This window comes from Microtus oregoni, unplaced genomic scaffold, assembly GCF_018167655.1.
Source record: "Microtus oregoni isolate MIOR12 unplaced genomic scaffold, Mior012 000040F_ref0000088, whole genome shotgun sequence".
Lineage (NCBI taxonomy): Eukaryota > Metazoa > Chordata > Mammalia > Rodentia > Cricetidae > Microtus > Microtus oregoni.
The window spans coordinates 15,877,953-15,891,647 of NW_024543207.1; the positions used below are offsets into that span (position 1 = coordinate 15,877,953).

Consider the following 13,695-nt stretch of genomic DNA (forward strand, 5'->3'; position numbering starts at 1 on the left):
CCCGGCTCTGTACTTGACTTTTATTGTCTGCAAAAGCCTACTGATTTGCCAAAACCCTGATCCAACAGCTACCTAACTCATAAACTGGTCTGTGAGTCCTCGGGTGAACTGGTGGTTTATCCTGACTCCAGTTAAACCTACTCATCAGACCAATCAGACTGACCCCACTACAACAGTCTGGCTTTCAGGTGAGGAAATGATGCCTATCTTTTCAATACATTAACAACTATAGCTAGTGCATTCACAATGGAGCTTCAGATTTGGATAAAGTAGCAAAATAAGAAAATATTGACACGCCGGGCGGTGGTGGTGCAAGCCTTTAGTCCCAGCACTCGGGAGGCAGAGGTAGGCGGATCTCTGTGAGTTCGAGACCAGCCTGGTCTACAAGAGCTAGTTCCAGGACAGGAACCAAAAGCTACGGAGAAACCCTGTCTTGAAAAGCACCCCACCCAAAAAAAATTGACAAAAGGAACTAGAAAATACTTGCAATAAAATCAGTCTTAAAGTGACTTTGGGTTTTGGTGACCTTTTCATAAGGTGGCTTCAGTGGATACAAATATTCTAATATATGACCAAGCATAGTATTTGTGGAATACATATACCTCTTTACATGGCCTTTGTGAAGATATGATAGACTACCAAATAAAACTACAGTTAGCTGGGTTCTGTATTAAATATTGATAAGTTGCTCATTACCCTAAGGACTAAGGAGCAATTAACTCCCTCCACTCATAACCTACAATAATCAACAATACCTCACTACACACATGGATTTTATCAACATACAGTAATTGTACAATGATGGAAAAGTGAAATATGCCATAGTCTGATTAGAATATACTCATATACATATAGTATGTGCAAATAACAAGTAAAACCATAAAATATTAAAAATGATTTCAGCATAAATATAAATGCATGAACTCCAAGAGAAAGCAAAATACAAACTCAGATCAGAAATCAGAGCTAATTACCCAGATGACCAGGCAAAGAAGTGCACTACCGTATTTACTAGCCCAGCCAACAGTGTGTACAAGAATTATTCCCCACACTCAGAAAAGGATCTGTCTGTCTCTGTGCAATCAGGGTTTTGAGAATGACTTCCATTACTTGTGCATTCACATCTCCAAAAGCATATTCTGAAATTCTTAATTATGTCACAAGGTCACTTAGCACAGTCTTCTGTTAACTCAAGTGCATCTGGGTAAAGAACTGTGGTTTAGGTGAAACGGAAGGCTACTATCTTGGAGGAATATTCCTTCTGATGAAAAGATAAACTCTCCTGAAAACCAGTGACACAAGAGAAGAAAGACAATGGGAAGCAGCTGTTAAAGTATTCATTACCACCAGATAGGATCAATATCTTATTACAGAAACCTACCATGAGGGACCACTCCTTAACCTTCTGGAAAATCACTCTGCGTCCCTGGGGCATCCAGGCTACCAGCACCGTCACTGCCCTTATGGTCAGCCAACATACATAGAGACCACAAGCAGCCGTGTATAGCTCATGGATTTTGGCAGTCCCCGTCCAAAATGACATTAACCAACGACCAGCAAATACTGAAAATAGAAAGGCTGACAAATGAGACACGTGGCTAGGTAAAGAGAACTGTAATCTTGACATTCTACAAATATTTTCACATCAGAATAAACAAAAACAGTTCTCTAGAAAACAGAATTACTTGACTAAGAAATACCCCAAATACAGTCAATGAACTGATTCCCCCAGAATATAAACCCTGGTGTGCCATGCCATTTACTAATTTCTCCTAGCCTGAGAAGTTATGAGCATTGATGCTTACATTATTTTTATTACCAACTGTAATTATTCTGCTAATAAAATAAAGACAGAAATTTTCTATTATTTGTGCTGTAAACACTTTATCTAGGAACAATACAAATAATTTAGGTTAATTTTCTTTCAAATGATCCATTCATTTGCACAGAAAACTCAGCTTGTTAAAAGAATGCGGTAGGCACAGTAACATTTCAAGACACAATATCAAAGAAAACTGTATAAACTTTCTTTAAAAATCAATACAAAAACAGAACAAGACACAGAACTAAGATCTTTCTAAAGGTTGTTAGTTTTGTGTTTTTTCCTTTGTTTTGAGACAGGGTTTGACACTATAGTCAAAGGTGGTCTCAAACTCAAAAGCAATTTTCCTGCCTCAACTTCCTGAGTGCTGGGATCTCAAGTGTGAGGCACAGGTGCAGCGAAGAGAGGTTTGGAATAAACTCCACAGTACCATCATATAGTTAACTGCTCAAGTATATCTTATAGAATTCCTTAATTGTGTGTACATAATTTGTTCTCAATAAAGCTTGAGAGAGGAACAAGATCTCTGGTGTTTTATTATGTACTGCCTTCCTAATACTAAGTCTAAGGACATCTAAGGACAGGGATGCTTAAAGTCTTACAAGGTCAGAAGTCTTCAAGTATTAGCCAAGAGGACATTTGTATCACTCATGCATTTCCGTGCCATTCCCCAAGGGGTCAGAGTTCATTGAGGAAGAGGGAACAGAAAATGTCAACACAGGACAACAGGACCACTGCACTCACCAACAAACTGCACATGATCTCAACAAGATCAAGCCAATCAACTTCTAGCATGGAGTAGGAAGAAGGGCATGAGCACTACCCCTAACTAAGGAACAGCTGAGGCTGCTAGGGAAGAATCTGTTTTCTTTAAGGGTAGTGGCACCTGGCAGGCTGACCACTGAGTAGTGTTGAGCAGTGGTGGCACATGCCTTTAATCCCAGTACTTGGGAGGCAGAGGCAGTCTGGTCTACAAAGCAAGTTTCAGAATAGCTAGAGCTACAGAGAAATCCTATCTAGAAAACCCAAACAAAGTTCTCAAAGAATCAATAAAAATCTTTTTAAAGTCTCCATGTAGAAATAGTAAAATGTCTCTTTTAACCAAATGAAGGTAAAAATCATAATTTCTTCAAATTAAAAAATGTTTTTAGAAACTTTGCTTTAAAGTAATTTTAATGTCCCTAGTTGTTCTTTCCCAAACTTTTAACAACTCAAGGAACAAATTTTAAAGCAAATTTGACATATAAATTATTAAGTGAGTATTACAATCAAGACTTACTCAATATACCATTTAGTGGATAACAACTATCAGCACGATTTGGAATGTCCTGACGGGGCATAAGCAACAGGACAAACTCTTCTATGATTTGTCACTGGCTTTGTACACTCCATCCCACTGAAGGCTGATTGATCCTCTGGAGAGGATGACAAGCTACTGTATGCAACCAGAGCAGCTCACTTGTTAGATGAAGAAATACTGTTTTGTTGAAATTTCTAACAATTAATGCCAGAGAAGAACAACATTTATGAATCCCAGAGTAGAGGAAACAGTTTCTGTGTGGTTATTTCAAGTCTGGGCAGCTAGGAACGAACAAGTGGCTTCCTACTACAATAACTGTTTCTGGAACTTGTGAACCTATGCTCTATGGAGTCCAACAGGATGAAGTACCCCTAAGGGATCAATAGCCTGTAAACCAAACATTAGGTCTATTTCCAGCTTCTATTTGATGATAAATCTCTTCTCTATATGATACAACCTGTTTTGAGAAAAGAATCTTAACATTTAATAGCTGAGTCTAGGATAATCTCATACCTGGTAAAGTAAGGCAAATGAGGCTGGCAATTAGTAGTGTTATGCACATGAAGACAATCAGAAGAAATATCTGTAAGAAAAAACAAAGTCCATAAGTGGTTCACATGTCCTCACTGTATTCTGATACTCTTCAAAGCATTCACGTAACTCCCTCTATAAAAGCATGCTACTGGGCACAGGGACACATTGCCTATAATCACAAAACTGAGGAGAGAAAGAAAGAAGGGAGGAGACAGCCTGCACCTGTGCTTTCGGGGGAGGAGGCAGCCTGCACCTGTGCTTTCGGGGGAGGAGGCAGCCTGCACCTGTGCTTTCGGGGGAGGAGGCAGCCTGCACCTGTGCTTTCGGGGGAGGAGGCAGCCTGCACCTGTGCTTTCGGGGGAGGAGGCAGCCTGCACTTGTGCTTTTGGGGGAGGAGGCAACCTGTACCTGTGCTTTTGGGGGAGGAGGCAGCCTGCACCTGTGCTTTCGGGGAAGGAGGCAACCTGCACCTGTGCTTTCAGGTGCTTTCAGGGGAGGGAGGAAGTCTACACCTGTGCTTTCAGGTGCTTTTGGGGGAGGGAGGAAGTCTACACCTGTGCTTTCAGGTGCTTTTGGGGGAGGGAGGAAGTCTACACCTGTGCTTTCAGGTGCTTTCAGGTGAGGGAGGAAGTCTACACCTGTGCTTTCGGGGGAGTAGGCAGTCTGCACCTGTGCTTTCAGGGGAGGGAAGTAGCCTACAGAAAATAAGTGTTTTCACACAATCAGATATACCCACATGTAGTGAGGAGGCAAGTAGGCCTGCTTTTCGTCCGCCCGCTCCCACATGGCTAGCTTTACACCCGAAATAACAACACAGAAATTGTATTCATTTAAACACTGCCTGGCCCAATAGCTCTAGCCTCTTACTGGCTAACTCTCACATCTTGATTAATCCATTTCTAATAATCTGTGTAGCACCACAAGGTGGTGGCTTACCAGGAAAGATTCAGCACATCTGACCTGGCAGCTGGCTCCATGGCGTCTAACTCACTTCCCTTCTTCCCAGCATTCTGTTCTGTCTACTCCACCCACCTATGTTCTGACCTATCAGGCCAAGCATTTCTTTATTAATTAACCAATGAAAGCAACACATAGAAAGAAGACCCACCCATATCACCCACAAGAAAGAAGCAAACATATTTGTACTCAGCCAAACAAACTCACCCAAAATTTAGTATAACAAATTTAAAATACCTATCCTTCTAAAACTCAGTAACAGTGCTATTCAATCAGATGTTCTGTGTGGTGATAGGAACATCTAGTTCTGCCTGTCCAGCAGACAGCAGTCACTGCCACGTGCAGCTTTTGAACTCCTGACATGTGAATAGCATACTGTAATAACAGAATTTCAAACTTTATTTTCATTATTCTTAACTATAAATAAATAACGTAGCCAGTGGCTACTGTCCTGGAAAGTGACGATGGAATGACAGCACACAGGGAAGAGGAGACCCTCTGCTGGTGGGCTGAAAGGCAGCACTCCAGTTCATTTCTTACCTTACCATGAACATGAGCCCCAAGATCAGAGGGCAGAGTTCTTGATGAGAAAAAACTCATTAACACTACAGCTTTGCCGGCCTAAAAAGCCTTAGCAATTCTGCGATTCTGTATTGATGGCTTTTTTTTTTTTTTGGTTTTGGTTTTTCAACACAGTTTCTCTGTAGCTTTGCAGTCTGTCCTGGAATTCACTCTGTAGACCAGGCTGGCCTCGAACTCATAGATCCACCTGTCTCTGCTTCCCCAATGCTGGGATTATATCCGTGTGCCACCACTCAACAAGAAGACTGAGTGGAGACCAGGGAAAAGTGAAACAGGTAGGTGTTCACTATGAGGCCTGCTTTTAGGATTCACAGACAAAGGTACTAAAGACCTTGTTTCCTTCACCATTATAAGCAACATTTTCTAGGATAAGTTGTTGCATCTAAATAGATGTGTTTCTCAGTGGGGCAGGAAGTGTAAAGTCTTGAGTGACAACTAGTGTATACATGATATTCAAGACTCTCCACTTGGCTGCTGCCCAGTCCAGAGTCCTGTCTGTCAGTTTCTTTTGTCTCTCATCTCTCCTCTGCATACACCCACACCCTCTAAATCACAACCAGTTACCCACAGTTCCAAGCTTGACACGCCCCATGTGCCCTTTCCTCGTATATGGCTGGAATGTCCTTCCTACTTTTTTTGATCTATTTGTCCTTTTAGCATTAAAGACAGCTTAGGTACCACCTCCTACATGATGTTTTATGCATTGGTTTGTACTACAAACCAATGGCCACTGTCCAACAGTGCCCTCAGGAAACATCTATGCTGAGAACTCAAATTTGCTACTCTTTGGTTTTGCTTTGTAATCTCCTAAAGTAGTCTGAAAGTGGTTTCAGGGCAAAGACAGCATGCATGATCTCTATAACCCTAACACAGATCAAAAATATCACAGACACTCAAGGTGTGCTTAGGCAATGGCTACATATGGCCCACAGGTAATTGAAAAATAAGAATAGGGATTTGAAATATAACAAACTGCATGTAAATGGCACTAATCATCAGGATAAGTTTCTGTCAAGACTTTGAATCACAGAATGACTGGTAGCTTCAAGACCATGAATCAGGCATATTTTTAGCCAAGCTGATTTTCACTTTTATTATCTATCAACATGAGATGACTGCCCACATCTGACATATAGCAGGTCCTTAAGCAAACACTGGACATGGTAACCTGGAACTGCAGACAACTGTATTTAGGAGACAGCATCTGCAGAGGAGAGGTGAGGGACCAGGAAAGCTGTGACATTCAACAGTCTGGGATGGGCAGGAGTCAGAGTGAAGAGCCTTGAAGGCCACACACGCTTGCTCCATGCTCACTGTACTGTGCTTCGTACTCAGGAACACAGTTCTGTTCTGATCAATAGCTGTGGATGGTGATTAAACCAGAGACAAACACTAACATGTCATTACAATTCCTGACACACAGACCTGAAATGTTACCCATCATGCTAGCTTCTTCTAATTTACAATCTCTTTTTCTCAAACAGTAAGAGCTAAAGTCCATGGGATTCTAATTCCACACAGTGTCCATCTCCAAAATCTGATAAATCTATTTTGAACATTTAAGCTATATAATGAATATAATAAAAACAGGTTTGTTTTCAATAACCATATTTTAACAGTATTAATTCTCAGTAGAAAATTGAAAGAAAAGATTAATTTACAGAAGTCAGGCTGTATAGACTTACCCTGAGTGGGAAATTGAAAGGCCGTCGGTAAGGCTGAAAGCCAACAGGTCCTCCCTGCTGGAGTATGGCTTGGTGGGCCGCATGCAGACCCTCCCCAGGTGGAATAGCATTGTTGTTTCGAGCAGGCTGGTTATTGTTGACCTGCTGATTTGCACTGTTCTCGTTTTCTTCCTGGTCTCCCAGTAAGTAGGAATGTAGGTCCCTATACAAGTTACACCAGTGAGCCTCATTTCAGGTCAGAGTGACAATGACAAGCATAATGTATTTTCTTAAAGAATAGAAAACATGTATGTGGATTCCATATAGAGCATTACTCCTGCTATCTAGACTAAATGCTGGTGTCTGCTTCAAAGTAAACCCTAAACTATGTTAGCTAGCTTGTGGGACACTCCACAAATTCAACCTATTTTGTTTCTTCACTCAACACCTGGGAATAAACCAGTTATTTAGAGGAAAACACTGACAGTTGGCATTAGGCTCCACAGAGTGAAAAACTTTTCTTCTTTCCAAATGATTGCTGTGTCTCCTGTATAAGTTACAAATCACTTCAGACAAGAGTAGCACTGGGGAAGGGTGGTGTTTAATCAAATATAACCAAGTATACACCACACAGTAATTTTACCACAGTATGCCAACTATTTCACAGAAACTCCCCTATCTTATAAATTCAATAAATAAACGCAGATGAATAAATACAAATGGCTGTGGGGGGTTAACCCTGATCATCAACCTGACAAAATCTAGAGTCAATAGTGTTGACCAGTTTTATAACAACTTGACACAGGCTACAGTCATCTGGTAAGAGGGAACATAATAAATTAAGAATATGCCCCCACCAGACTGGTCTGTGCATAAGCCTATAGTGCATATTCTTAATTCATGATTGATGTGGGAGGGAGTAGGTGCCATCCATGAGTAGGTGGTTTGAGGGAGAGAGGAATATAAGGAACAGGATAATAAAGCCTTAAGAATCAAGACAGTAAACACCATTCCTTTACGGACTCTGCATCCTTCTTGCCTACAGATTCCTGTCTTGAGTTCTTACCCTGACTTTCCTCAGTGATGGACTGCTACCTGGAAGTGTAAGATGAAATAAACCCTCTCTTCCCAAAGTTGCTTTTAGTCATGGTGCTTTATCACAGCAATGGGAACCCTAACTAAAGACAGAACCTAGGAGAGAGGCTTCTGGAATGCCAGTGAGAGAATGTCTATATTAGGCTAAGGGGGAAAAAACCCATCCTAAAAGTGGATGATACCATTCACTGGGCAGGCCAAGGATCCCCAACAGAATAAATTAGGAAAGCTAGCCATAGACTAGCATTTCTTTCTACTTCCTGAATGCAAACACAAGAGCAAATGCCTCAAGTTCCTGCTGCCAAGACTACCCCACCACAATGGATTCTACCCTCAAAATGTAAGCCAAAACAAACACACTCCCTTAAACTGCTTCTGTTGAGTATTTTATCACAGCAGCATAAAAAGTAACTAGGTAACAAACAAACAAAAAAAAAATCAAACCTTAGAAAACTTTACCTGGTTAGAATCCCTAAAACACAGTAAGCCAGTTTGTCTTTAAATACACTGCATTTTTTAACTTTTAGGTTAATGTGTGTGGAAGGATCTGTTGCGTTCCTACATAAGCACACCACGTAGTCTAACTGTGCTGGCCTGGCCCCAATACCCTTTGTTTGCCACATCTACAGCACAGAAGGTGCAGCAGTGAGCCTGCCTAACAGGGGACAGTGTGCACACACCCTCCTTGAAAGGGCAACCTGCAGACAGCACTCCACTGTTTCATATTAAACCTAGAGTTTTATAATAGTTTATATGTACATATGTGTATGTATGCCACATGTGTGTAGGTGCCCACAGAGCCAGAAAAGGTACCAGATTCCCAGATGTGGACTCACCAACAGTTATGAGTAGCCTAACACTAGTTCTGGAGGAATGAATTGGGTTCTCTGGAAGAACAGCAAGAACTCTTACTGCTGAGTCATCTTTCTGGCCTCTAAAACTACGTTTTATTGATTGGAACATAGAACACACTTCTTTCAGAAAGGTTATAAAACAATATAGGCCATGGTGGCAAATGTGCTCTCAGAACTAAGGAGACTAGGGCATGGGGATTCTAGGGTTATAACTTGGGTAAGAATGTCTCAAAATGGAAAAAAGAAAAGTTATGAGGACAGACAACACACATGGAGTCAGCTGCCATACTCACAGCAAGTATCCCGCAGTAACGGTCCATGCACGCACAAGCCCCTTCAGCCACTGCCTTGTGTGTCCCTGCTCCAGCAATGCTGGCAAGACGACCTGCAGCAGGAGCAGCTCAAGGGACAGCTCACTCACCGGAGCATCACTGCAACAGTTACAGGTTTACGACATGAGTCCTACTTCCATTTTAACTTACAAAACATCTAATTAAACAGGTCTCCAAGCCAAATGAACCCATTGTTTTTATTGCTTTTCTCCCACTCTCTCTTCAACTCAGTGAGACTGTCCTCTCAAACTCCACCAAAGCTGCTCCTGGTCCCTTAGTGTCCACCAATGGTCATGCCACAGTGCTCACTTGCACTATGAGAGTAACATGTTACAGAGCTGCTCACCCTTCTTCCTGACGTCTTCCTCAACAACTTCCAAACCAGCTGCTTCCCCAGTCTAGAAATATGAGGGCCCAGTTCTGTCCTCCTTGTGCAACTGTGACTCACCCGCTTGAATGCCACCGTCACCTACTCCTGACACTTCTCCTGACTGCTAACTTGTATGACCACAGTGGAATTGGGTGCTCCATGCTGATGTGCATTATCACGCTGAGAACAAGCATCCAACCGAACCGTTGTTAACCTCTTTCTCATGCTAACAACAGAACTTCTGATTTCTGACTTCCTTCTTTACACCTCACGTGCACACTGCTAGACTCCTTTGACTCTGCTTCTTAGCTTCCATCGCTACCTCCTTCATCCATCCCCTTCCCATCTCCACTGAGATCACCACATTATACTCCGGCTACCCTCCTGCTTCTAACCTGATCATCCCTACTCTATGTCTTATCACTGAGGAGCCAGAGTGAGCCTCATAGCCAAAGTGCTTATTACAGCCTCCAAAGAAGCTCAAAGAACTGGCTTCAAGGACTTCTCTGACTTCACAGCCAGCTGCTTTGATTTCTTTCTTAGCCAAACTAGCCTATCAAATAGGCCTGTGTGCTACTGTGCCCACCTGACTCCGTCTCAAGGGATCCATATGGTTGGTTCAACAGCCCTTCCTCACCTCCCATCAGGGCTTTCCTCAACTGTCACCTCAGACTTATCAGTTACTCCTTCTAAATTAAAGCCCCATCCTGGACATTTGCTATTCTTTTCTCTCCTTTTCCCTAGAGCAGCAATGATTATTAAGCATACTATATATTTTATCTGTTTTAAATAAAGCCTTTATTCTACTATGGAGAAACTACTGACAACTTTTTAACAGGGGAATAATATAACCAAACTTTCAGAAAATCTAGGGACAGCAGGGATAGGGGTGGGCTATAAATGGAGAACAAAGGGAGACGGAAACGAAGCTACTGAGTGGTAAATGAGTTGGTTTAGAGCAAGGTCTTAAGGGCCTGGAACTGACAAGACTTAAAAGGACAGAAGTAAATTTGAGGAAGCAATCTCATTCCCATAGCTCGAGGTCATGGGGTAATGAAGTCACTGGAAAGTTTAAACCCAAAAGGATGAAAGCCTTGAGTCTTAGTTCATAGTTAAAGGTGCACACAAAGAAAAACAATGCTACTAATTCTCATTAAGTGTGGTAAAATGTTCTAAATAAATGCAGAAACAAGTCTTCCTTTGAAAAATGTAACTACTAACATGCATGTGACTAAGACTATGTCAAAATGGAACTCTCACATAAAAGGCTCAATGTAATCTGAATATTAAATTTCCAATAGTGATATATCATTACAGCTTTTCTAAGTTTTAAAAATGTATCTATAGGGTTTGGGGATACCACTCAGTGGTATGGTACTTGGTTAATATACTAGCACTGAGTTCAATCCCTCAAATAATCACAAAAACAACAAAATCCTTACCTGTAGAGCATGACATTGTAGGGAAGAAAATTAGGCAAGAGACTCTTAATAATACGTATAGGAAGCCAGAGCATCAGAAGCACAATGGAGCCAAAGACAATCTGCAGTAAGAAAGAGGCATAGCCTTACTATGAGTCCAGCATACTACGTGGTAAGCATGTCCCATGGGCTTAGGCAAGTATAGTCAGTATGCTTCCCAGCCCTCTCAATCTAAAAGAATACAAACAACAAAAACACTGCATAAAAAAAAAAAAAAGGTAGTATGCTTAGATAAAAAAGACCTGCTTACCACTGACAAGATAAATCTTCGGAGATGCCTGTAAATGGGCAAGTGGATCATTTCCTGTACTGGATTAAAATCTGGATCATTCAAATTCCTCAGAAACCATAAGACACCAGGTCGAAGTACCTGCAGACATATTTAAAGTGTGACAGATACTCAATAACATCATTATGTTAACTATGCACATGAACACTAACAGAAGAATAATATCCTAAAGAATTTACAACTGTCATGAAAAAAGAAGTTCCCCAGACAGAAATTCTATCAAATTACTGTGCTTTTAATAACCTTTTGATGTTTTTAGTCATAACCTAGAAAACACTCACTGAGAACAATTTTTTTTTTTTTTTTTTTGTGGTTTTTCGAGACAGGGTTTCTCTGTGGTTTTGAAGCCTGTCCTGGAACTAGCTCTTGTAGACCAGGCTGGTCTCGAACTCACAGAGATCCGCCTGCCTCTGCCTCCCGAGTGCTGGGATTAAAGGCGTGCGCCACCACCGCCCGGCCACTGAGAACAATTTATCAAGAAATCTAGATCACTGAGGTAAAACATGACGTTATTACACTGTTATGATTTAGGGGAAGGATGCAGACCCATCCCCATCCTCCTCAAACTTTTCACAAAGTACAGATGACATGTAGCCGCTATGACTTCATTCCCAATGGCTTTGTAGGCTTTCTCCTCCATCACCATCTAAGCAAAGTAAGCTAATCTGTTCAAAGGATTTACTCGCTTCCAAGACAGAGGAGAAGAGGAACTGTGCCTTTGTTTCTCATTATTATAGCACAGAATCTGTAGCTTGAGATGTATATTAAGGAAACACTAATCTCCTCTCATTTTTAAACCAATTAGAAGAGGATCTGTGAAGGTACCCATCTGGCAACTGACCTGGGATCATAAAGAATCCTCACTGTAATTCTGTACATCAAATGTCATTTTCTAAATATTTTGATATTTTAAATCCTATAAAACCTCTATTGGGGATTTCATCAATTTATTATCACAACCACTTTTAGGAGTTTACCACAGAGGGTAAGTATGATGCATATCAAGTAAGAACTTGGATTTTAAACTAGCCTTGATTGTTTTTAAAATTGTTTTAGATAAATGTCAATTTAAAGTAATCAAACCAAACTCTACTATTAGTTATTCCCTCTTAGAATAGTAGAGAATATGGTTTAGTTTAGTTTAGGAAATGTCTTAACTAAACCAAGAAAACATCCTTTGACTGGTGGTCAAAGCCAAGCCCATCTAAAAAACACAGAGCATCAACACATCCCTATAGGACCTACCTCTCTTAGTAACAGGATGAAGGAGGCAAAGTAGAACACATACACCATTCCCACCAGCCAATGCAGAAACATCGTAGTTCCTGGAGCCGACTGAAAGCTCAGTTCTCTGTCTTTCAGAGTAGCATCAAACATTTCCTGAGTCAAAACACAACAGGTTAGAGATCTGTGCCACCTACATTTGCAATGCTTAGTACTTCCACCACTAAGAGTAAGTTCACCAAATGTACATAATGTCAATATTTTTGGTTTTCAGTTCTCTTAATGCCATTTCACAGTGCCACGGAACTATGTAGAGTACATAATACTTTAAAATCTTGGAACATGGGCAGTGGGTAAAGGCACTTGAGTTAAAGCCCTGAGACTCACGTGGTAAGAAAGTGGACTACTGCAAGCTGTGCTCTCACCATCACATGAGCAAATACACAAATAATGCAATTAAAAAACCATGAAGCATAAATAATTAGTTTCACTAGTTCATTTTTTGTCTATGATAGGGTCTCACTATCTTAGGCTGGCCTAGAACTTGCTATAAAGCGGAAGGAAACCTGGAAGTTCTGACCCTCCTGGCTCTTCTTCCTCAGTGCTACGATCACAGACACCGCCATCACACTTAGTTTATGTGGTGCTGGAGATTGAACCCAGGACTTCATGTATCCTAGGCAAGCATTCTACCAACTGACCTAGGCTTTCAGCCCTTTACTAGTAAAAACTATTCTCTTTATATAAAATCTTGATTTCTTAGTTATAAGTCTGCATTCACAAGACGTTTTAAATAGTAAAGAATAAGAAATAAATGTCAATCTCAAAGCAGCTTTTCTTTTTTTTTAAATATTTATTTATTTATTATGCATACAATATTCTGTCCAGACCTCATTACAGATGGTTGTCAGCCACCATGTGGTTGCTAGGAATTGAACTCAAGACCTTTGGAAGAGCAGGCAATGCTCTTAACCGCTGAGCCATCTCTCCAGCCCCCAGCTTTTCTACATATATTTTAAAAAATCAAAACTAGGAATCATTAACATCTAGTATCATAGTTTTAAAAACTGGGCAACATTAGTATAAAATTTAGGAGGGAAAAATTATTAACAAAATTCTCCAATAGTTATTATAAAAGCTCCAATTAAAATACCCTGACATTCAAATGCATATAAAACATTAAACAATACA

General features: G+C 40.8%; 1 protein-coding gene across 2 annotated transcripts in view; it reads right to left on the reverse strand.

Moving 5' to 3' along the window:
- Positions 1-13,695, reverse strand: part of Marchf6 (membrane associated ring-CH-type finger 6) — a 61,488-nt gene that overhangs the window by 10,723 nt on the left and 37,070 nt on the right. The window contains exons 15-21 of one of the 2 annotated variants that reach the window (XM_041632056.1): positions 12,526-12,660; positions 11,242-11,361; positions 10,953-11,053; positions 9,102-9,239; positions 6,881-7,082; positions 3,636-3,705; positions 1,382-1,563 (exon numbers count right to left, since the gene is read on the reverse strand). In XM_041632056.1, coding sequence (XP_041487990.1) covers positions 1,382-1,563; positions 3,636-3,705; positions 6,881-7,082; positions 9,102-9,239; positions 10,953-11,053; positions 11,242-11,361; positions 12,526-12,660 — 948 coding nt within the window. Of the gene's footprint in view, positions 1-1,381; positions 1,579-3,635; positions 3,706-6,880; positions 7,083-9,101; positions 9,240-10,952; positions 11,054-11,241; positions 11,362-12,525; positions 12,661-13,695 lie in introns of both variants that reach the window. The other variant, XM_041632055.1, reaches the window with a different exon arrangement.